The following is a 25,098-nucleotide window of genomic DNA, read 5'->3' as shown; positions in this document are numbered from 1 at the left end:
CCAGATCTACAGACCACTGGGTCGTGAGTTACCGTATAGCGGGTTATTTCTACGGGGGGAATATTTCTGCGTTTCTGCGGTCTCTCTGTAGAATCGCAAAAATATTTCCAGCAGAATATTCATCCAGAAAAAATTTAAAACGCAAAAAAATCTGCATTTTTCATCAACGTTGTTTCACGATATGTTACCCGAGGTAATCCGAAGTTCACAATGGCATGGTCTAATTATTTGAAATTACCGTCGTCATCTAACAATTACCGATAATGGTATAATTAGGTGTGATGGTCAATCGAATCCTAACTGTTAATCCCTCAGAAAACGTTTGTTTGTTTGTTTGTTTGATTTTTTTTTGTGAATGTACTAAACTGAGTGAATTTTACTTCAGTTGTTCTTAATAATCCCTTATGAATATCTTCCGAACTATACCTTAGTAACCTTTATACTTGTGCAACCGTTATGCCGATATACCGTAGTTTGCAGTTGTATTGTGAACACTTGTTGTTGGACTTACATTTGTTCAATTCACATGTTATTATATCCTACAATGTATTCATTAAAAGCAAAGCTACTTAACAGCAGTTACCGGTAATTTAGTTTATTATTTTCATACGCTATCATTCTCACGAGGTCCGATCATGCGGGAACTATCTCCTCCTTGGTATCGAAAACGCAGAAATTTCACTTCCTTTTATGTGAAAACGCAGAAATTAAACACGCAGAAATTTCTTTCACAATTTTTGGGACCAAAATGCAGAATATTTTGACCGCAGAAATAACCCGCTATACGGTAAATTCCCGGGAGGGATGTTGATTGTGTCTGAAATTATTTGTCCACCACTGATTCTTTGGGGAAGTTGGCAGTTACTTAAGGAGAACTTATTTGTATTGGTACAGAATCCAGGAACACTGGTTAGGTTAACTGCCTGCCGTTACATAACTGAACTACTGTTGAAAAACAGATCCCCCCCCCCCCCAAAAAAGCAAACAAACCGCCCCCCCACAAAAAAAAAATCATTGAAATTTGAAACCAGGTTTCGGATTTGTGTGCAAGTATGTAGATGACCCTTTGCTAAAATAGTTGAATGCTTCTTCATGAATTAAAACAGATTTAGTAATTTCAAAAAATATTTTAAAAAGAAATTGATAGAAAATATATGTGACCAATCATTCAAGATATCCATTGCCCATATTTGAGTAGTTAGATAGTTACTGTTAAAACACATATTTTCGTTGGGTCAAAATTTCACAAATTTGAAATTTTAAGAATGTTTGCGAGCTTTAATATTTGCGAAATTGTAAAAATGGTATCCTACTCAAATTTGAATTATACTAATGGCGAATATTTACGCGAGGATTAATTTTCGCAAGATGTAGGGCCTCGCGAATATGGCAAAAATTAAACCCTCGTGAAAATTTATGCTTTTACAGTAGTTCAAATGTAGAAAATCCTCATCAAAATGTATTTATAAAATGTGTATGAAGAACTTAATTCATGATTAAATGTCATGCAGTAACAGTCTTTTGTTTAAAAAAATCAGTTGTTTTTAGTGGTAGTACACATTTATACTGTGTTTACACATTTATACTGTGTTTACAAATTTATACTGTGTTTACCTAGGCTATGCATGTATCATTTGAACCTATTGCGTACTGTGTAAGTGAAATGTTTGCAGGTAAAAAATTTAGCAAATATTGCCATTTCTAGACAACATGCGGGCGCAAATATACATAAATCGCCCAAAACTGAAGTGCAAATGCTTTATCTTTACTATAATCATGATTTGTGTTGGTGATCTTGGAAATTTACACAGGCTTATATTTTCGCGACTTTCTTGAATTCACGAAATAGGCTAACATTTCCATGTTGCAAACTTTTTCACTTATACAGTAGAACTGTAAATACACATAAACTTGTAAATTTATTTTCAGATATGAATTTGGATGCATTATACCTTTAGTTCTTCTATTTCTTTCTTTACAGGATGCAGAACTGGCAAGAGATGCAATTTTGCTGTTTTTTGCCAGTCATATAGAGGCCATAAGGACCATATACATGGGTACAACATTTCAAACATACGACGGGAATATGGAATATAAGGGAGTGACATTTGCGGTTCAGAAAACAAAGGTAATTGCTCATTAGTTCCTGACTTGTTTGAAACCAGTCGGGCCAATAGGTTTGATTTGTGTGCCAGTCTATCATTTATCTATCTGTGCATAATTTTGTCTATTTGTCTATGATTTTGTCTATCTGAGTGAGCTTGTCCGTCGGTCTGTCCATTGATTTTCATGGTTTATGGACAATAACTCATGAAAGACTTGACAGATTTAAATAATTTTTGGTTCACAGGTGTAACTAAATAAAATACAGGTCAAGTTCGACATTGGCTACAAACCACCATTTTTGTTGAGCCCACTTGCGGAAGCGAAGACATAGTTGTCCAAATGGCTATCGGTGTATCTGGGTGTGTGCCTTTGTGTGTGCGTTTGTTTGTTTGTCCAGACCATAACTGTGACCTGCATAGAGCAGTCTTGTTTATATTTGGCATGAATGTTAACCTCAGTGACACAGCGTGTCATGCGCAAACCCCAGGTTCCTATCACAAAGGTCAAGGTCACGGTTGGCGGTCAAATGTCATGTCAGATCTTGTCCGGCCCATAACTTTGACATGCGTTGAGGAATCTTGTTTATATTTGGCATGAATGTTAACCTCAGTGACATGGAGTGTCCTGTGCAAAACCCAGGTTCCTATCTTAAAGGTCAAGATCACAGTTGGAGGTCAAAAGTCATGTCAGATCGTGTCCACCTCATAACTTTGACATGCATTGAGGAATCTTGTTTATATTTGGCATGAATGTTTAACTCATTGAGACCGACTCAGGCTGGATGGATATGTTGCCCGTGGGCATCTAGTTTCTGATCTTCATGAAGCTTTATCAGTGTTTGTCTCTATGATGTCTAGGTCACAGCCGACTAGATTATCTGGGATAGAAAAAACAAGGTCACTAGACTAAATCTTTTTTACATTCTTGAGGCCACATTTTTTACCAAACCGTTACGAAATATTGCCAGATTAGAAGTTTTGATATCCAGGTCAAGTTCTGAACTGGGTTAATTTAGGTAGAAAGTTTGGTAACTTAATACACTAAGTCAGATGAACAATTGTAAATGGACTCCAGAGGCCACATTTTACCTAGATTTTCATGAAACTATCAGAATGGTTGTTTTTCTTTCCTTTTTTGAGGCCTACATGGTAGATGGGGACATCCAATGTATAGCATTGTTAAATAAAGTTGTTACTTACTTTCTTGATGCAAGTGCGAGTTGAAAAAAGTAAGAAGCTGTTAAGGTGAGTGATACAGGGCCTTCATGGCCCTGTTGTTAATCCTGATATGACCAACTATGTTTATTTTTGATAAAGCCTACCAATAATGACCTCTCAGTGACCTACTTACAGAGACTGAAAAAGAGTGCTTCCCTTTTCAACTACTATTTTAGATACGAGACATTATGAATATAGTAGGTGGTTAATTTAATTGATTTAAACACTCTGAAGTTCATTTGATTAATTCAACCGTGCTATACCAATCTGAAAGTGATATTGTTTCATACAATGTATAACCTCTTTGTAATATTTAGATTAATTAAAACATGCTCCTGCTAACTTCTTTGTCATGATTATATTATTTAAAACATGCTCCTGCTAACCTTTTTGTCATGATTAAATCAATTTAGACATGCCCCTGCTAACCGCTTTGCCATGATTAAATTAATTTATACATGCTCCTGCTAACATCTGTCATGATTAAATTAATTTATACATGCTTCTGCTAACCTCTTTGTCATGATTAAATTAATTAAAACATGCTCCTGCTAAATGTTCAGATTCACGGAACTGGTGATGAAAATAAAATAAATGTATTTTACAGTTTCTTCACTTAAGAGCATTTTTATGCCCCCCGGCATCTACTGATGCGGGAGGCATATAGTGATTGTCTGGTCCGTTTGTTCGTTCGACAGTCTGTACGAGGTTAACCAAATGGGACCGTTTCGTCTAGCATCAATACCCCTTACTGGAATGACTTGATACTAATGCAGACCATTCCTCATCTTCAGACATCACCTGACCTCAGTTTGACCTTGACCTTGACCTCATTTTGGACTTAGATTGCTTTATATGGGCCATCTCTTGGTTAACCAAATGGGACTGTTCCGTCTAGCATCAATACCGCTTACAAAAATGAATTGATACTAATACAGATGTAAACCTGTGACCATTCCTCATCTTCAAACATCACCTGACCTCAGTTTGACCTTGACCTCGTTTTGGACTTTGGTTGCTTTGTATCGACAAGGATGCCACTGGGGGCATCAAGCGTTTATTGAATGCAGCTCCTTGTTTTTTTTATGTTTTCGAAGTTTTTTGTTGTTCAAAAAGTTCCTATTTAATAATATACATTTTTGTCTTTTAGGTTATGACGCCTGCCGACTGTAATGATGCCACATTAAACCGGTTCTGTCAGCCGAACATTGATGTCAGTAATTTTCTGAATTTGAACTCACTACTGGACCATGATGATTTCTGTCTTGCCTACGTGTTTACATATCGTGATTTTTCGGCTGGAACCTTAGGTCTTGCATGGGTTGGAGCATCTAATTGTGAGTAAAAGGGCTGTTTTTATACTGTTGTTATAGGATTGTTTTTATGCCACTGAGGTCAAAGACCCAAGAAGAAGCAAAATGGTGTTTGAAAGTGCCCTCAGTCTGCTTGTCAGTCCGTCCATCACAATTGCTTGTGTTCTCAACTTCCATCCAATTCAAATTAAACTTGGTTTACATCATTTAGAAGAGACATACACATGTTGTTAGAAATTTTATGTTAGGTTCTTTTTTTGTTGAGTTACGTCTCTGTTTTTAGCCTTGATAATTTTACAACTACCTATCTTGTGTACACAACTCCTTCAGTTTTCATCCAGATCAGATTAAACATGAAGAGAAAAATTAAGGAGAAAGTTATATAACTCTAGCTTTATTTTTTGTCAATATTATGCCCCTTCTTAACTTAATAATTTAGGTTAAAGTTAACTGTGTATGCAGGTTTTTCAAAAACTACTCAAGCAACAGCTTTCAAAACTTCACAAATGAATTTGGCATCATGTAGGAAGATACATTGCAAATGAATTTGGCATCATGTAGGAAGATAAAGTACAAATGAATTTGGCATCATGTAGGAAGATGCATCACAAATGAATTTGGCATCATGTAGGAAGATACATTGCAAATGAATTTGGCATCATGTAGGAAGATACTTTACAAATGAATTTGGCATCATGTAGGAAGATAAAGTACAAATGAATTTGGCATCATGTAGGAAGATGCATCACAAATGAATTTGGCATCACGTAGGAAGATACTTTACAAATGAATTTGGCATCACGTAGGAAGATACTTTACAAATGAATTTGGCATCACGTAGGAAGATGCATCACAAATGAATTTGGCATCATGTAGGAAGATGCATCACAAATGAATTTGGCATCATGTAGGAAGATGCATCACAAATGAATTTGGCATCACGTAGGAAGATGCATCACAAATGAATTTGGCATCACGTAGGAAGATGCATCACAAATGAAATTGGCATCATGTAGGAAGATACTTTACAAATGAATTTGGCATCACGTAGGAAGATACATCACAAATGAATTTGGCATCACGTAGGAAGATACTTTACAAATGAATATGGCATCACGTAGGAAGATACTTTACAAATGTCAGTTTGGCATCATGTAGGAAGATACATCACAAATGAATTTGGCATCATGTAGGAAGATACATTGCAAATGAATTTGGCATCACGTAGGAAGATACATCACAAATGAATTTGGCATCACGTAGGAAGATACTTTACAAATGAATATGGCATCACGTAGGAAGATACTTTACAAATGTCAGTTTGGCATCATGTAGGAAGATACATCACAAATGAATTTGGCATCATGTAGGAAGCTTTAATTTAATTTTGTGAAAATTATGCCCCTTTTCAACATAGAAATTTTGTGCCAGTTTTGCATGGAAGCATGTTTCTCAGGAATTACTCAACCAGATATTGGCATCATAGGATGACCTCACTTGACAAGTTTCGTAACATATTAGCAAAATTATACCCTTTCTTCAACTTCAGAAATTTTGCTAAAGCTTTTGTATGTGAGATATAATTATGCAGAATTTCTTCATGAATGAGATTTCCTTTATTCCATAGATATTGCATTCCAGAGAGGTTAAAATCAAAAATGTTCTGGCTGATAATGTCACATTATGTTACATACTAGATGAAATACTGCTAAAAACAATGCTAAATCCATAAAACAAACAAAACAATAAAATGTTAATTATTTGTATTTTTAGCTCACCTGTCACAAAGTGACAAGGTGAGCTTTTGTGATCGTGCGGTGTCCGTCGTCCGTGCATGCGTGCGTCCGTAAACTTTTGCTTGTGACCACTCTAGAAGTCACATTTTTCATGGGATCTTTATGAAAATTGGTCAGAGTATTCATCTTGATGATATCTAGGTCAAGTTCGAAACTGGGTCACGTGCCTTCAAAAACTAGGTCAGTAGGTCTAAAAATAGAAAAACCTTGTGACCTCTCTAGAGGCCATATATTTCACAAGATCTTCATGAAAATTGGTCAGAATGTTCACCTTGATGATATCTAGGTCAAGTTCGAAACTGGGTCATGTGCCGTCAAAAACTAGGTCAGTAGATCTAAAAATAGAAAAACCTTGTGACCTCTCTAGAGGCCATATATTTCACAAGATCTTCATGAAAATTGGTCAGAACGTTCACCTTGATGATATCTAGGTCAAGTTCGAAACTGGGTCACGTGCCATCAAAAACTAGGTCAGTAGGTCAAATAATAGAAAAACCTTGTGACCTCTCTAGAGGCCACATTTTTCATGGGATCTGTATGAAAGTTGGTCTGCATGTTCATCTTGATGATATCTAGGTCAGGTTCGAAATTGGGTCACGTGCGGTTAAAAACTAGGTCAGTAGGTCTAAAAATAGAAAAACCTTGTGACCTCTCTTGAGGCCATATATTTCATGAGATCTTCATGAAAATTGGTCAGAATGTTCACCTTGATGATATTTAGGTCAAGTTCGAAAGTGGGTCACGTGCCATCAAAAACTAGGTCAGTAGGTCAAATAATAGAAACACCTTGTGACCTCTCTAGAGGCCATATTTTTCATGGGATCTGTATGAAAGTTGGTCTGAATGTTCATCTTGATGATATCTAGGTCAGTTTCGAAAGTGGGTCATGTGCCATCAAAAACTAGGTCAGTAGGTCAAATAATAGAAAAACCTTCTGACCTCTTTAAAGGCCATATTTTTCATGGAATCTGTATGAAAGTTGGTCTGAATGTTCATCTTCATGATATCTAGGTCAGGTTCGAAACAGGGTCATGTGCGGTCAAAAACTAGGTCAGTAGGTCTAAAAATAGAAAAACCTTGTGACCTCTCTAGAGGCCATACTTGTGAATGGATCTCCATAAAAATTGGTCAGAAAGTTCACCTTGATGATATCTAGGTCAAGTTTGAAACTGGGTCATGTGCCTTAAAAAACTAGGTCAGTAGGTCAAATAATAAAAAAAACCATGTGACCTCTCTAGAGGCCATACTTTTCATGGGATCTGTATGAAAGTTGGTCTGAATGTTCATCTTGATGATACCTAGGTCAAGTTTGAAACTGGGTCAACTGCGGTCAAAAACTAGGTCAGTAGGTCTAAAATTATTAAAATCTTTTGACCTCTCTAGAGGCCATATTTTTCAATGGATTTTCATGAAAATTGATCTGAATGTTCACCTTGATGATATCTAGGTCGGTTTTGAAACTGGGTCACGTGCGATCAAAAACTAGGCCAGTAGGTATAAAAATAGAAAAACCTTGTGACCTCTCTAGAGGCCATATTTTTCATGAGATCTTCATGAAAATTAATGAGAATGTTTACCTTGATGATATCTAGATAAAATTCAAAACAGGGTCACGTACCTTCGAAAACTAGGTCAATAGGTCAAATAATAGAAAAACCTTGTGACCTCTCTAAAGACCATATTTTTCAATGGATCTTCTTGAAAATTGGTCAGAATGTTCACCTTGATAATATCTAGGTCAAGTTCAAAACAGGGTCACATGAGCTCAAAACCTAGGTCACTATGTCAAATAATAGAAAAAACGACGTCATACTCAAAACTGGGTCATGTGGGAAGAGGTGAGCGATTCAGGACCATCATGGTCCTCTTGTTTTAACATTTTCAGCTGCATCTGGAGGAGTTTGTGAGAGAAATAAAAGTTTCCGAGAGAAGAATACCCAAGTTAAGAAGAGTTTAAATACAGGAATTGTAACTACTATAAACTATGGAAAAGAAGTGCCTTCAAAAGTTTCTCAACTTACCTTTGCTCATGAAGTTGGTCATAATTTTGGCTCACCGGTAAGCATATGTTAGGGCATAGATGAGAAAAATGATCTCGATTCCAAAGTACTATGAAAGAAAATGAAATATTGAGAAAATGATAATAGTAGTCTGTAACCCAAGGTATATATGAAAAAAAGTATAAACTTTAACTGAAAATATATACTTCAAGCAGGCACTGCTAATTTTAGATATATTTGTAGTTAACTGCATCAAAGATCACAGCCTGAAAAAATTAAGGAGCATTTAAAAAAAACAACGAAAAAACATTTGAGTCTTAAAAATGTGGGTAAAATATATATGGGATAAATGAAGGCAACTCCACACAAAATTTATTATATGCCCATCTGTGAAAGAGCGGGACATATTATGTGAACACCTGTGTCCAAAAGCTTGTCCGCTCTCTTAAGTCGAACAATTTTCACCCGATCTTCACCAAATTTGCTGACAATGTTTATGGGAATAATAACTCCACCTGGTTTGATAACCACCCAAATAGCCCCAGGCACTGTTGGATTATGGCCCTTGAAAAACTGCCATTTTAAAAGTTCTGCCTGCCCTCTAAGTCGAAAACAGTTTTCATCCGGTCTTCACCAAACTTGCTGACAATGCTTATGGGCATATTTCGGCCAAGTTCGATAACCACCCAAATCGCCTTAGGCACTCTTGGATTATGGCCCTTGAATTTACATAACTGAATATTTAGACGGACGTATCTTGTGACAGTCTGGCACTCTTGTTGTAAACTTAAGTGACTATAGGTCACTTTTCATCTCCTGCACTGGGTATGGAAAAAGCATACATAATTGATACAGATTTGTTTGAACAGATTACTTATAAGTAATTTGAAAAGAAAAACATGTAATGATCGAATCAAGTAATGCTCTGGGGAAATGTGACATTTTCTTAAATGAAATTTGTCAACAACAGGCAGTCTTTGTCATTTAAGTTAAAATCCACAGAATTAAGGTGAAGTACTATGAACCTACTGTTTGAATGGAAGTATTCTCTCTGCTATCTATATTCTTTTTGCCAAAGTATGAGACAAAAAGCTAGAAATATGAGCAAAACAGATAAAAAGATTTAAGAGTTTGTCAGACGCATGACTGTTTTATCCTGCATTGCTGTTAACGTAGAATTGTAGGTAGATTACTTTTCCATTACATTGAAATGACATGTGTAGAATCAAGGTTTAGAGGCCTCCGTGGCCGAGTGGTTAAAAAAAGTATCCATTCCAAACTGTAGTCTAAAAAAAATTTGGGTTTGGATTCATGTGATCAAAAACACCTTGGTAAGGATGTATGTGTGGTTTACGTAAAAGGAAACTGTGAATAATTATTTTGGGTTGATTGAGATTAATCTCTAAACTAAGTTAGTAAGGAAGTATGTGTGATTAAGGTAGAGACAATCCATGAATAATTACATTGGGTTGATAGAGATGAAATCAATCTAGAAACTAAGTGTGTGTATGAGGTTTGGTTTATAAAACCAAAGAAAAATATTTAAAAAAAGTGAAGTACAGAGAATGATGGTTATTGGTTTAAAAGAATGGGGAAAAAAACAATAGCCTCTAATCCAGCTTTTTCATGTAGTTGCATTTTTTGGATGCAATTGGCAGAGTAGTCATGTATCATAGCAACTTGCTCAACCATTTAAAATTTTTAGGCAAAACAAAATCTCAAAAATCCATAAAATAGGGGTAACATGAAAGTGACTAGTGAAACAGTATTATTGCAAGGTACCCAAGTAAATAAGCAACATTGTGCAGAAGGAAGTAAATTGTTGCAATGCTTTTGAAATAATAGAGATAATGAACATTCTTCTTGCATTTGTACCAATATCTAAAGCTTATTTTCACTCACTTCATCAATTCTTAATGTCATATATATACATTCTATGCCAAACTAGAATTAAAACTGTTGAAAAAATAAGTTGCACCCCAGCTTTGGGTGAGTAACTTTTATAAACATATGAAGTAAAGCCTAAAGCCAAGACACAAATCAAACATTAATACAGTGGATTTTGGATATTTGAATAACCTATTTGTCAGGACAAATTATTCAAATAACAGGAGTATTCAAATATCAGAATTCTCAATTTTCAACCTTCTTTTTAGTACAAATCACACCTGATTGTAAATGTAGAAGTGAAAAAAAAAGATGAGTTATTGTCATCACTTGATCAGTGTCATCGTTGGCATTCCCAGGTTAAGTTTTCTGTTTAGGTCAGCTTTTCTCCTAAACTATCAAAGCTTTTGCTTTAAAACTTGCACCATTTGTTCTCCATCAGTAGCTGACTCTTTACAGCAAGAAACATAACTCCATCCTGCTTTTTAGCTCACCAGAGCACAAAGTGCTCAGGGTGAGCTATTGTGATCGCTCACCGTCCGGCGTCCGGCCATCCACACTTTCCTTTAAACAACTTCTCCTCCTAAACCAACAGGTCAATTTTGATGAAACTTCACAGGGATGTTCCTTGGATGGTCTTCTTTAAAAATTGTTCAAAGAATTGAATTCCATGCAGAACTCTGGTTGCCATGGCAACAGAAAGGAAAAACTTTAAAAATCTTCTTCTCAAAAACCAGAAGCCCTAGAGCTTAGATATTTGGTGTGAAGCATTGCCTAGTGGACCTCTACCAAATTTGTTCAAATCATGACCCCGGGGTCAAAATTGACCCCGCCCTAGGGGTCACTTGATTTTACATAGGAAAATCTTAAAAAATCTTCTTCTCAAAAACCAGAAGCCCTAGAACTTAGATATTTGACTTGTAGCTTTGCCTAGAGGACCTCTACTAAAGTTGTTCAAATCATGACCCAGGGGTCACTTGATTTTACATAGGAAAATCTTCAAAAATTTTCTTAAAATAAACAGATGGCCTAGAGCTTAGATATTTCACGTGTAGCATTGCCTAGTGGACCTCTACAAAATTTGTTCAAATCATGACCCCCAGGGTCAAAATTGACCCCGCCCCAGAGGTCACTTGATTTTACATAGGAAAATCTTCAAAAACTTTCTAAAAAAAAAACCAGAAGGCCTAGATCTTAGATATTTCACGTGTTGCATTGCCTAGTAGACTTCTACAAAATTTGTTCAAATCATGACCTCCGGGATCGAATTGACCCCGCCCAATGGGGTTACTTGATTGTACATAGAAAAATCTTCAAATTTTTCTAAAAATAAACCAGAAGGCCTACAGCTTAGATATTTGACATGTAGCATTGCCTAATGGACCTCTACAAAATTTGTTCAAATCATGACCCCCGGGGTCAAAATTGACTCCGGCCCAGGGGTCACTTGATTTTACATAGGAAAATCTTCAAACATTTTCTAAAAATAAACCAGAAGGCCTACAGCTTAGATATTTGACATGTAGCATTGCCTAATGGACCTCTACAAAATTTGTTCAAGTCATGACCCCCGGGTTCAAAATTGACCCCGGCCCAGGGGTCACTTGATTTTACATAGGAAAATCTTCAAACATTTTCTAAAAATAAACCAGAAGGCCTACAGCTTAGATATTTCACGTGTAATATTGCCTCTACAAATCTATCCAAATAACAAGAAAACTTCAATTGGAATTATATAGGGATTGATTGTTGCTTTTTTTTGTATCCAAATAAGCAGACTATTCCAATAACCAGTATTCAAATAATTGGAATCAACTGTATAAATATTGATATGATATTTTCTTATGACCTTTATCTTCAGCACGATTCTGGAACAGAATGTGCACCTTACGGTACTGGGTCTTCAGATGCTAACAAAGGGAACTACATTATGTATGCCAGTGCTACAATGGGAGATAAAGTACATAACAGCGAATTCTCATCATGCAGTAAAGATAACATCACACGTGTCATACATGCAGTTTTAACTAGCACTAGCAAATTCAATTGTTTTTCAGGTATCATTTGCATTTTTGTATTATAGAATCTTTGCATCCTCTTGAAATAAAGAAGTCAGTGATCAGTGCGAGATAAGATTTTCTCTCTTTGATGTTTTATTCTTAATATTGTAAAAGCTTATATTTTCGCTGGGTCAAAATTTTTGTGAATTTGAAATTTTGAGTATGTTAGCAAGGTTTGAAATTCACGAAATTGTAAAAATTGTGCCATACTTGAATTTGAATGATACTTATGGTGAATATTTACGCAAGGAGTAATTTTCGCTAGATGTAAGGACTCGTGAATATAGCGAAAAATTTCTGCTTTTACAGTACCCTGTCTCATAGGTGAGAAATGTATTTCTAAAGCATACTATTTTTCAATTTATTTAAGAGAGTGGACCATTCTGTGGAAATGGTATTGTAGAAAAGGGAGAAGAATGTGACTGTGGTTTCCATGGCGACTGTGAAGATAGCTGTTGTATTGCACGTAATGACCCTAACCATAATAAGTATTGTGAACTTACTACCAATGCACAATGCAGGTAAAGTTACATTATACAATATCACCTATTTTGATTTGAGATACAGTAAACATTTTATATGTGGTTCTATGGAAATACCAGGTAAAAATCAGATAGCAGAATGTGCAAAAAGTGTTACCATTTTGTGAAGGTCTCGTGATTCTGGAATGACTTGTGTATAAACAACCTGTGATCACCGTTTTACGACTGCATGATTGTAAAAGGTATCTTACTATAGTCTGAAAATCTGAATTTTATGTATCTGATTCTGTATCTCATATTTTTTAGCTCACCTGAGCCAAAAGCTCATGGTGAGCTTTTGTGACCGCTCAATGTCCGGCGTCAGTTGTCCGCCGTCCGTCCGTCAACATTTTCTAAAAAAATCTTCTTCTTGAAAACCACCGGGCAGAATTACACCAAACTTCACAGCAATGATCCTTGGGTGGTCCCCTTTCAAAATTTTTCAAAGAATTGAATTCCTTGCAGAACTCTGGTTGCCATGGCAACCGAAAGGAAAAACTTTAAAAATCTTCTTGTCCAAAACCACAGGGCCTAGGGCTTTGATATCTAGCGTGTAGTATTATCTAGAGGTCCTCTACCAAGATTGTTCAGATTATCCCCCTAGGATCAAATATGGCATCGCCCCGGGGGTCACATGGTTTATATAGACTTATATAGGGAAAACTTTGAAAATCTTCTTGTACAAAACCACACGGCCTAGGGCTTTGATATTTGGTTTATAGCATCATCTAATGGTCCTCTATGAATATTGTTCAAATTGTGCCCCTGGGGTGAAAAGAGGCCCTGCCATAGGGGTCACAAGTTTTACATAGACTTATATAGGAAAAAACTTTTAAAAATCTTCTTGTCTAAAACCACAAGACCTAGGCCTTTGATATTTGGTATGTAGCATTGCCTTATGGTCCTCTACCAAAATTGTTCAAATTATAACCCTGGGGTGAAAGAGGCACTGACCGGGGGGTCTCAAGTTTTACATAGACTTATAAAGGAAAAAAAATTAAAAATCTTCTTGTCTGAAACTGCATGGCCTAGGCTTTTGATATTTGGTATGTTGCATTGCCTTGTGGTCCTCTACCAAATTTGTTCAGATTATGCCCCTGGGTGAAAAGAGGCCCTGCCCCAGGCGATCTAAAGTTTTATATAGACTTAATATATAGGAAAAAAAAAATAAAAATCTTCTTGCCTGAAACTGCAAGGCCTAGGCCTTTGATATTTGGTATGTAGCATTGCCTAGTGGATCTCTAACAAGATTGTTCAAATTATGACCCTGTGGTGAAAAGAGGCCCTGCCCTGGGGGTCACTTGTTATATGAGTTATATAGGAAAAATACTTAAAAATCATTGTCTTATTTAATAAATTTTCAGATCATATTTCCTAGACTGATTATAATTACCTGATGACCCCAAGTGATTAGGGGTCACTTGACTATGACCTTGACCTACTGACCTACTTTCTTCTTTTTTTAAGTTACAGCCTTGAAATTTGGATGACATGTACAGTTTTGCACACCAATCTTAAAACTGACTTTCAGTGACCATGAATATGATCTACTGACCTACTTTCTTATATTTTAGCATCAGTTTGCCATTTGAAACATGTGGCTCATATTACTCTGGTGAACGATTCAGGGTCATCATGACCCTCTTGTATTTCAATGTAAATGATGTAATACCAAATTTTTTAGTCTTGTTTGCCACCATATAACATGGTCTGTCTACATCATATCAAAGAAAAATCGTATGTGGTGTAGCTTTCTTGTGTGGTGCTGAGCATTGAGGGTAGCTTTGGTTATAAAATGTGGGTTGGGTATCCAGTTATTCCAGTGAGACAGCACAATATAGTTGGACATTATGCTTGACACTACAAGTCCACACCTTTCTTTATATGCTAACATATCACTGTTCTGTGTTGTCAGTGCACTGCAAAGCCTTTTTTGTTCGAAAACCAATTGTATAACTAATGAACGGTTGACAACTGTTCTCACATTGCACATCAACAGAATGAAAATTGTAGGTTATATGACGTATCCATTTATGAAAGCTTGCTTTTGTTATTTTTCAGTCCATCACAAGGGCCATGTTGTGAAGAAAGTACATGTACATTTACAGCTGAATCAGCATCTAAAGTATGCAGATATGCAGAAGACTGCTTTGAAGAAGCAAAGTGCAAATATCCTTTACAATAAATTAGTCAGTGGCGTTAGTTTTTAGCTCATCTTAGCAATGCTGATGGTGAGCTATTGTGATTACGCTGTGTCCGTCGTGTGTGTGTTTGTCTGTCGTTAACAATTGTCTGTAAAAGACATCTCCTCCAAAACCACTGAATGGATTTTAATGAAACTTGGCATAGATGTTTGTTGGATGGTCCTGTACCAAAGTTGTTCAAATGGTCCCGCTTGGTTGAGGTGGGTCAATTGGTCAACAGTGATAGTTAGAATGAAAATGGTTTCTGCTCATTTACTAGAGAATTGCTTGGCTTACATTTCTGAAACTTCAAGGATGTTTGGATAGTTGATGATTTGTAATGTTTTGGGAGTTGGTCAGTCAAAGGTAAAGTTCACAGTGTCCTTTAGACTGCCCATGGTCAGTAAATAACCCATATTATTTGAGTGGTCAGTAGGTCAGAGATTGATGTCACAGTGATATCTAGACTGAACACAGATTCTGCACACCATGGACTACAGTCTTCAAACGTCATAGGATGCCTACAGTCTTCAAACTTCATATGATGCCTACAGTCTTCAAACTTTATAGGGTGTTTTCCTGTGGTCAGCAGATGACCAAACTCCTAAATCAAGACTGAAAATAGTTTCAACTCTATCATTACCTGTGAACCGTCTTAGACGATTGCCCACAGTTGGAAAATCATCCCTGATATCTAAAAGTTTATTTGGTTGAAGTGGAAGGACTTTGCATAAAAAATCAGATACATCATTAATTTTGGAAATTTTATTTTAAAAAAACAATACATGCCTATGAAATAAATAAAGGTTCCATGAGGTTTTAAATTCTATGATTAGAATAGATGAAACAAGTGTTCAGATAGATGTTATGCATAAGTACATGGTTAAAGAAGTTCAGCTTCGTTACTGTGCATGATCCATTATGGGAGATAACAAGAACAATGGATTCAGTAACAGCCAGTTGCTCACTATGTGACTTTAAAATTTGTTTTAAACATGCTAAGCTTGAACACACTATATTGATAGACATTGTGGGCCTTTGATTAATTTTTGTGTATGCCCCTGTAGGTTTTTTATTTTGCAGAATATGAATTTTTTCATACAAATATATCTATGACATATTGTTTAGTATTTATTATCCTTGACTGTACTTACTGGTACACAAGCAGTATGTCCGCAGTCAGTTCTAGCAGAAAATGGGACCTACTGTAATAATTATGGCTTCACTTGCCAGAAGGGGGTAATGTATTTTCAGTTTATTTAGCCATAATTTCTTAACATACACTTCATACATTTGTATTTCTAGTAAATCTGTTTTGTTGTCCTTTCCATTCGTCTAAAAACAGACACATGATTAGAAATAAAAAAAGTCAAATTGACTCTTAAGCAGAGCGAAAAACTCAAATTTAGTAACAGAACACAGGCAAAATGACCAACCATTGCAGATATTTTCTTTTAAGTAAAGTTTGAAATATTGGACATGATGATAAAACAGTTGTTGCCTTATATGTAACAGAAATTTCATTATGATATTTTTAATCCCCCGCCACAAGTGTTGGGGGGTTATAGGAATGGTCTCTGTCTGTCCTTCGTCTGTCCGTAACACTTTCGTGTCCGCTCCATATTTCCTAAACCCCTTGAAGGATTTTCATGAAACTTGAGTCAAATGGTAACCTCATCAAGACGATGTGCAGAACCCATGATTCAGCCTTGTCAGGTCAAGGTCACAACTCAGGGTCAAATGTTTGAGCCTTCCATTTTGTGTCCACTCTATATCTCTTAAATTACTTGAAGGAATTTTATAAAACTTGGGTCAAATGATCACCTCATCAAGACGATGTGCAGAACCCATGAGTCAGCCATGCCGGCTCAAGGTCAAGGCCACAACTTAGGGTAAAAGGTTTGAGCCTTCTATTTTGTGTCCGCTCTATATCTCCTAAACCCCTTGAAGGATTTTCATCAAACTTGGGTCAAATGATTACCTCATCAAGGCAATGTGCAGAACTTATGAGTCAGCCATGCCGGCTCAAGGTCAAGGTCACAACTGAAGGTCAAAGGTTTGAGCCTTCCATTTTGTGTCTGCTCAGTATCTCCTAATTCCCTTGAAGGATTCATATGAAACTTGGGTCAAAAGATGACCTCATCAAGGAGATATGCAGAACTCATGAGTCAGCCATGTTGGCTCAAGGTCAAGGTCACAACTCAAGGTCAAAGGTTTTAGCCTTCCATTTCGTGTCCGCTCTCTATCTCCTAAACCCCTTGAAGGAATTTTATAAAACTTGGTCAAATGATCACCTCATCAAAACGATATGCAGAACTTATGAGTCAGCCATGCTGGCTCAAGGTCAAGGTCACAACTAAGGGTGAAAGGTTTGAGCCTTCCATTTTGTGTCCACTCTGTATCTCCTAAACCCCTTGAAGGTTTTCATCAAACTTGGGTCAAATGATCACCTCATCAAGAATTCCCCGCCCGCTTAGCTCAGTAGGTAAGAGCGTTGGTCTACGGATCGCGGGGTCGCGAGTTCGATCCTCGGGCGGGGCGTATGTTCTCCGTGACTATTTGATAAACGACATTGTGTCTGAAATCATTAGTCCTCCACCTCTGATAATTCATGTGGGGAAGTTGGCAGTTACTTGCGGAGAACAGGTTTGTACTGGTACAGAACCCAGGAACACTGGTTAGGTTAACTGCCCGCCGTTACATGACTGAAATACTGTTGAAAAACGGCGTTAAACCCAAAACAACAAACAACATCAAGAATTCATGAGTCAGCCATGTCAACTCAAGGTCAAGGTCACAACTCAAGGTCAAAGGTTAGAGCTCTGTATCTCCTAAACCCCTTGAAGGATTTTCATAAAACTTTGGTCAAATGATCACCTCATCCAGACCTTTTGCAGAATTCATGAGTCAGCCATGTCAGTTCAAGGTCAAGGTCACAGCTAAAGGTCAAGTGTTGACCCTTTCACTATCCATAGCAGTGGCGGGGGATTTAGCTGTCTTTCAGACTGCCTTGTTAATGTTGACACTTGCAACAGTTGTTACAAAAGACAAATTATTTGCATTTTTGATTGGAATATAAAGTTTTCAGTGAATTGAAATTGTTTATCACAAGAGATAGACACCAATAAAAAAAGATGTGACACCTTTAAGAGTTTAAAATAACTTTTTTGAAAGTTTGTTTTAAAACCAATATGCTCTGAAGCCTGAACAAAGATCACCTTTAATGAATAAAGATTTAATCATAGTTATTTTCATTACTATATCTTTTACTATTATTATTATTTTATAATTATCATTATAATCATTTATATACTGTTTATTTATCTCTAGGAATGTGCAGGATCATTATGTGAGAAATTTAATTGGACAGAATGTTTTCGAACCGGAGATACTTCTACTAAAGAAGAACAAGAAAGCCTTTGTAAATTAGGATGTCTTTGTAAGTATTAAAGGCGTACGCTAGAATTCCCTGTATATGAGATGGGCGAAAATTTTCCCAATATCAGAATTTCTTTAAACTTTGGATATTGATGGACAATCATCTAAGAAACAAAAAAATGCAATAAAAATCATAGGTCACCGTATTCGAAAAAGAGTTATCTGCCCTTGAAAACGTCATTTTTGGGGGAAATGCCGTTTTCAAGAGCAGATAACTCTTTTTCGATACCGGTGACCTATGGTTTTTATTGCGTTTTTTTGTTTCTTAGATGATTGTCCTTCAATATCCAAAGTTTGAAGAAATTCTGTTATTGGGAAAATTTTTGCACCAAATTCTAGCATACGTCCTTAAGCATGTTTTGGTGAATATTTCTCAACTTTTCTATTTTTGTGTACTTAAACAGTGTCCTCTAACACTAGTGTCTGATATTGTGATGCAATTTAGGTAGGTCTCTTAGGGCATACGTATGTGTCATTTACATTTATTATTGTAAGTTGATGTAATTTGGATACCTTAAGTCCTGTGGGACTTTTGGAAGTGTCAAGAACGTTTATTATAGTAAGTTGATGTAATTTGGATACCTTATAAGTTGATGTAATTTAGGTTCTGGGACGATCTGTGTATGAAAAGAATTGGAACCACTGCCTTACCCTTGCATGATCGTAAGAGGCGACTAATAGGGTCTTAACACTTGGTTTTGCTATAACTCTGTGATTCCAGCAGGTATACAGATTTTGATTCCATACCTCATGTTTTCATTTCGATGTAAATGAGATGTGAAACCAAAATTTGTAGTCCTGTTTGGCGCCATATAACCTATACTGTGTTGGTGCGCCGTAAAACCCAAATAAAAAACCCTCAAGTCCTGAGGGACTTTTGGAAGTGTCAGTTACGTTTATTGTAGTAAGTTGATGTAATTTGGATACCTTAAGTCTCCTTGGACCTTTATAGGTGTCAGGAATATATATTGTATTTAGTTGATGTAATTTTGGTCATACCCTAATGTCTGGAGTCTTTTAAAGTATTAAGTCATTATTTCAAGAAACAGAAGACCCAATATGGCTCTTACAGTTAAATTCATAATAAGTGTGAATTAGTTTTTGGTATTTTTCCCATTTGATATAACATTACGTGTTTTTGTAAATAATATATGTATCACCCCAAACTTACTGTAAGTGCGTTATATTTATGCATAGCTGACATCAGGTCCCAGTTGTTCAAACGTTGAACATCTGATTTAGCTAACGGTTGATTAACTTCTAGGGTTATATTTCGACATGTTAGAAAACTTTGTAAAACAAATTCTGAAGTTAGGATGTTGACAATTTAAGCATCTTTACAGTAAAATCCAAACATGGTACTTGTGTTTCCTGCCAAGACTATATTTTGAATCAAAATTTGACCGACCTTTAATTTAACAGCCGTTTAAAGTTTCAAACAACTGGGCAATTTACATAAATTAATTGGGGCCTCCTTGTTATATATTAATTTTTTAAAGTACCAAATACTATTTGAAAATAATTAGTTTTAACTTGGCCTAATCTTACGGGGCCTCCGTGACCCAGTGGTTAAGGTTGCTTACTTCAAATCACTTGGCCGTCGCTAATGTGGGTTTGAGCCTCACTTGGGACATTGAATTCTTCATGTGGGGAAGACATTCATCTGGTATATGGAAGGTGGATGGTTCTGCCAGGTGCCCGCCATGATGAAATAATGCACAGAGGGACACCTGGAAGCCCACCTGTTTAGCTTAATAGCTCAGATATGCGGATCGCGTGTTCGAGCCCTGGGCGAGGCTTATGTTCTCCGTGACGATTTGATAAAAGACATTGTGTCTCAAATAATCTGTCCTTCACCGCTGATTCATGTGGAGAGGTTGGCAGTTACTTGCGTAGAACAGGTTTGTACTGGTACTGAACCAAGGAACACTGGTTAGGTTAACTGACTGAAATAGTGTTGAAAAACGGCGTTAAACCCAAAACAAAAAAACAAAAAGACACATGGAGTCTTCCTCTAACACCAAAGCTGGAAAGTCGTCAATTATGACTTATAATTGTGTTGATGCTACATTGAACCCAACACAAAAAAGTTGCATTAATTGAGAATATGACAAAGATTCTATCTGGTGTTTTAGTGGAATTGTTAAAAGAGAATGATAATACATAATAAAGTTTTGCCTATGTGAATGCTGTTGGTCTTGATAGATGTTGCACATTTCATTATGAAAAGACTTGGTGAAACGAGTTGCATTATATGCTTCCAAATGATATTCTTCGCAGATTTGATTAGTACATTGTCAGTTAAAGAAATGTTGCTTTTTTACAGCCAATCAAAGTGGGGGAGAATGTGTAATATCCAGTGACAGGGACCTACTTGTGAAATACCCAGAATATCAAGCTATGGTACAGGAAGTATTTGATGGACGTCAAGCTGTTGGCAAAGGCAAATCAAAGGATATTTCTGATGGAGTTAAGCTAGCCCCAGGTATTTTCCTCCATTATATTGTTAAACTTCTTCAGAAATTGCTGTCAGGTGAATAACATTAGATTTATTTGCTGAAACAAACATAATTATGATTTCAGTATGTCATGAAATATGCTTATTTATTGATAAAAAATGTGTTATCACCGTCCCTTATATCTAAATTACCTGCATATTTGTTCACATTTTGTTGCAAACTGTATGTTTTGTAATCTGTAACTACAATAAAAGATTTTCAATTCTTTCGGTTATTTTAGGTTCTCCGTGTAACAATTTCCAAGGTTACTGTGACGTGTTCTACCGTTGCCGAGGTGTTGATGCTGAAGGACCATTGTCTAGACTGAAAAATCTCATCTTTGATCCAGAAACATTGCAAGATATATCCAACTGGATAGTGGTTTGTATCTCATTGATTCAGTGCTTTGTATGGACTATTGGCAATCAGAATCAATTTGTTGTTATTCAGTGATATTTCTTTAAAACGATGCGTCCGTTTTTGCGATGGTTTGCGATATTTATTGTCCCAATTTTTTTTCACTGATGATGAACATATTGATATTGCCACAAAAATAGATAGTTTGCTTTCCATCAGTATCAGAAAATAAATAAAGGTATCCGTATACCAATCTGTCCAACATCTAAATAGAACAGTCTGAAAGACAGACCCAAGTAACTTCGTAATCCGTCTTCTGATAAAAATACAATTCCTGCTTTTTATATGAGCTGTATTTATATTTAGAAAATGATGGATTCAGTTTTGATGTTTATCGTTAGAAAATTAGATTTAGCCATGATATAATATAATGTTCTTTTGAAATTTTGATGTTCAATGTAAAGTTGTTTTTTTTTTTGAATGACACCATTTATTTCATGTTTTCTTCTGTGGAGCACATCAGATCACTGGTGTTATCTCGCAGAAAGGATCGACCTTGATATTTTTACACCTACGTTGTTTATACGCAAATAAAAATAAACGCTTTTTTTCCTTCTATAGAAACAGTGAATGTAATCATTTATCATTAGGCTTGAAGAAAAACTTAATACATGAAAATGTGTATTCTGTTATGTGACTCATTCATCTTATATTCTTCAGAATCCGTTTTCTTATTAATGGTGTTTCGTAATGCTAATTTTGTTTCTCAATAAGAAATGTTTTGAGAAGTAGGAACTTGTGAAAACAGTTTTCTTGAAAAGTTTGCAACTTTTCATGTATACTGTTTAAAATGGCATTGAGTAAAGTAGAACAGTAGATAAAATGTGCTTATAATGTAAATAGTATGGAACTGTTGAGTTTTTTCCCTCTTTTTAGGAGCACTGGTGGGCAGTTTTGTTGATGGGTATAGGATTGGTACTGGCTATGGGATTGTTTATCAAATTTTGTGCTGTGCACACTCCGAGTTCAAACCCAAAAGCAAAACCAGCACGGAAACTTAGTGAAACTATGACACTGCGCAGGCGCAGAAATCAAAACAGACAGCCTCCGCCACAACCTCAGCCTGTACGATACCCACAGGTTTGTTAACTGTTTTTTTTTCTTTTATAGTATCAACAATTTTTTAAACGGAGAGATTTTAATTGATTCACATGTCAAAGTCATGTAAAGAGAGATAGGCTTACAAGTTCACTGAATACCTTAATTGGCTGATAAAAATTGTCAAAATGAATTAATCAGTGGACTTACTACATGTAAATACAGATTTTTTTTCATAGTTTTGTGTCACAACTAAATAGTGAAGAAATGGCAGTTTTCTGTATGCATATTATGTCTAGGATCTTAAAAATACTTATGTAACATTTCAATCTCTGAAGCTAAAGTCTATGACTGGTGTGCTGACAAAATTGACTGATGAAGTAAATATCAGGATGTAATTCGCAAAATTGAATACTTTGAACTCACTAACTTTCATGGATTTTGTTGTTTTATGCATAAATCTATGAAATTAAATCCAAATGGAGACGTAAAATTCCCATCTATTTAATGTTAGAAATTTGAAATCGACTAATTCATTTTCCTGCAAAATAGTTGTTTTGACTTAAACAATGAAACTTCATGCCCATGAAATTAACTGAAATCGCCATCTGAATTAAACATATAATTTTGTGGTAGAATTAAATTCTTATGAAAATTTGGCCGTATTTGAAACAAACGTACATTGTATTTATAATATGCGTGTTATCTACTAGTATGAAAAGGAAAGAGGACGCAGGGAGAGAGATTATCATTATGGCAGGGTAAGAAAAAAAGTCTTAGTGAGAAATCCTTTGCCCTCAAATCGTACATTAACATGTCTAGTTTGACCAAAGGGGCTCAAAAGTTCCGTTGTGATGCTAACAATGTATTAATGTATTGCATATGCCTGTTAAAAAAAATACTAACAACTGTCTAGTTTAGTCGAATGGGGCCTCTGAATTCCACAGATGATCACTAGCCTAAGCCATGAATAAAAAATTCTAGGAAGTCTAATTTAGTAAGAGGGCCCCATAAAGTTATTTCCTTGATAACTGTTCCAACAGTCTTTGCACAGAAATACCAAAAGATACTGACAAATGAATGATAGAAAATTTATCTCACATGTCTATTTTTAGTAAAAGAGGAAACTAGAGTCTTTGCAAAGAACTTCCCCGGAAATGATAACAAAAAGTAATGCATCCTGAGCAGATTTGCCAGAGTGTAAATAATGCACTTCTATAGTTTTGTAATGTGCTTAGGTTGTATGCTACAGTTCATGTATCTTTAACCTTGACAACAATTTAGCAGTACTCAGTGGCAGGATGGATAAGTTCCGTGACTCCAGATTACTTGCCTTTCACGGCAGTGGATTTAAAACCTCATTACACCCCAGTGATTGTTTACGAGAAACCATTGTAGCTGGCTTAGGGAAGATCAGTTATTCTACCCAGTTGCCCGTATGTGCCTGAAAAATGCCCAGAGATGCACTTGGGGTCTTCCTCGACTATCAGAAAGTAGAAAGTCGTAACTTGACATAAAATTATTCCATTATGACTTGAACCCAACAAAAACATAACACAAATCAACCATTTCTGTAAAAAATGTACAATTCAGATTAGTAGGGAATATACCTTGTCTAATTCTAGAATGATAATATGTGTAAAGTGCTAACATGAGGGATGGTAGTATAGTAAAAATTGGTACATTTATTCTTACTTTATCTTGCCGATTATATACCTGATTATTATATTAAACTGAAGTAAATACAAATGGACTAAAATGTGTAAGTTTTCCTGGGAAATACTGTTACAGTTTTCCCAAGTGATGCAGATCAAATACTAACAAACAAAAAAATGATATATACATGTAATTCTAAATGAGCAACATGTTTTTGAATTATCATTTTGAAAACGGTTGGCAGTGTAAGACAACTGTTTTCATTGTTGCATTATTATATACCTTATTGAACTTTTCCTTTTAATCTACTGTTTTCAGAAAAATATTGCAAACAAAGTTGCTCCATACAACACATTTGGTTTGTGAAAAAAAACTCCCCCCGTATCCCAAAACTTATTGCTAGATTTTAATATTTTAAGGTAGTGTACCTGTGATGACAATTGGCAATATCTGTGCGATTTCCGCATATTTTCGCTTATAAGACGCGTTATTAGGAGTCATATTTTCAGTTCAGAGAGTGGGGAGCATCTTATAAGCGTTTACTAAAAGGAAATAAAAAGAAGAAGAAACCCAGATTGCATGTCCGACGTCTTATAAGCGAGTGCGTCTTATAAGCGAAAATATACGGTACGTCCTCCCGTTGGGCAATTCAGCATTCTTCAGACGCAAATGTAGCCCAACAAATACATTGCATTCCATAAAAAAAACGGGAGAATGCTGAAGTCGCATATGGAGAATTCATAATTTACCGGTTGTCCTTACGGGTCTATTACTTTAAAGGGACTGGCCTCTAGATCGTTCGACAACAAAAAAAAAATTTTTTTTAGATATCTGGAAATAAATGCTATATTTATTAAGAATGCTTTGAAACTTAATGACTATATGTTACGGAAACACATGAGAATTTGCTGTTCTTACTACTTTTTACGATTGAAATTGAAAAGCGTTTGTAACGCTTTTACTCCAGG

The 25,098-nt window shown here is 35.9% G+C and overlaps 1 protein-coding gene across 12 annotated transcripts in view; it reads left to right on the top strand.

Annotated features, from left to right (window-relative positions):
• The window catches only part of LOC123542283 (disintegrin and metalloproteinase domain-containing protein 10-like), an 85,508-nt gene that overhangs the window by 40,659 nt on the left and 19,751 nt on the right, over nt 1-25,098 (top strand). For 8 of the 12 annotated variants that reach the window (XM_053531876.1, XM_053531875.1, XM_053531877.1 and 5 more), the window contains exons 7-17: nt 1,982-2,128; nt 4,474-4,660; nt 8,318-8,490; nt 12,181-12,376; nt 12,750-12,900; nt 14,962-15,069; nt 16,238-16,322; nt 18,414-18,522; nt 20,848-21,006; nt 21,261-21,400; nt 22,313-22,516. In XM_053531876.1, coding sequence (XP_053387851.1) covers nt 1,982-2,128; nt 4,474-4,660; nt 8,318-8,490; nt 12,181-12,376; nt 12,750-12,900; nt 14,962-15,069; nt 16,238-16,322; nt 18,414-18,522; nt 20,848-21,006; nt 21,261-21,400; nt 22,313-22,516 — 1,659 coding nt within the window. Of the gene's footprint in view, nt 1-1,981; nt 2,129-4,473; nt 4,661-8,317; nt 8,491-12,180; nt 12,377-12,749; nt 12,901-14,961; nt 15,070-16,237; nt 16,323-18,413; nt 18,523-20,847; nt 21,007-21,260; nt 21,401-22,312; nt 22,517-23,187; nt 23,236-24,448; nt 24,489-25,098 lie in introns of all 12 variants that reach the window. The other 4 variants (XM_053531873.1, XM_053531874.1, XM_053531884.1 and 1 more) reach the window with 2 other exon arrangements.

The sequence above is a fragment of the Mercenaria mercenaria genome, chromosome 19, assembly GCF_021730395.1.
Source record: "Mercenaria mercenaria strain notata chromosome 19, MADL_Memer_1, whole genome shotgun sequence".
Classification (NCBI taxonomy): Eukaryota; Metazoa; Mollusca; class Bivalvia; order Venerida; family Veneridae; genus Mercenaria; species Mercenaria mercenaria.
Note: the sequence above shows the minus strand (reverse complement) of the source record. Positions and strands in the feature narration are given on the sequence as shown.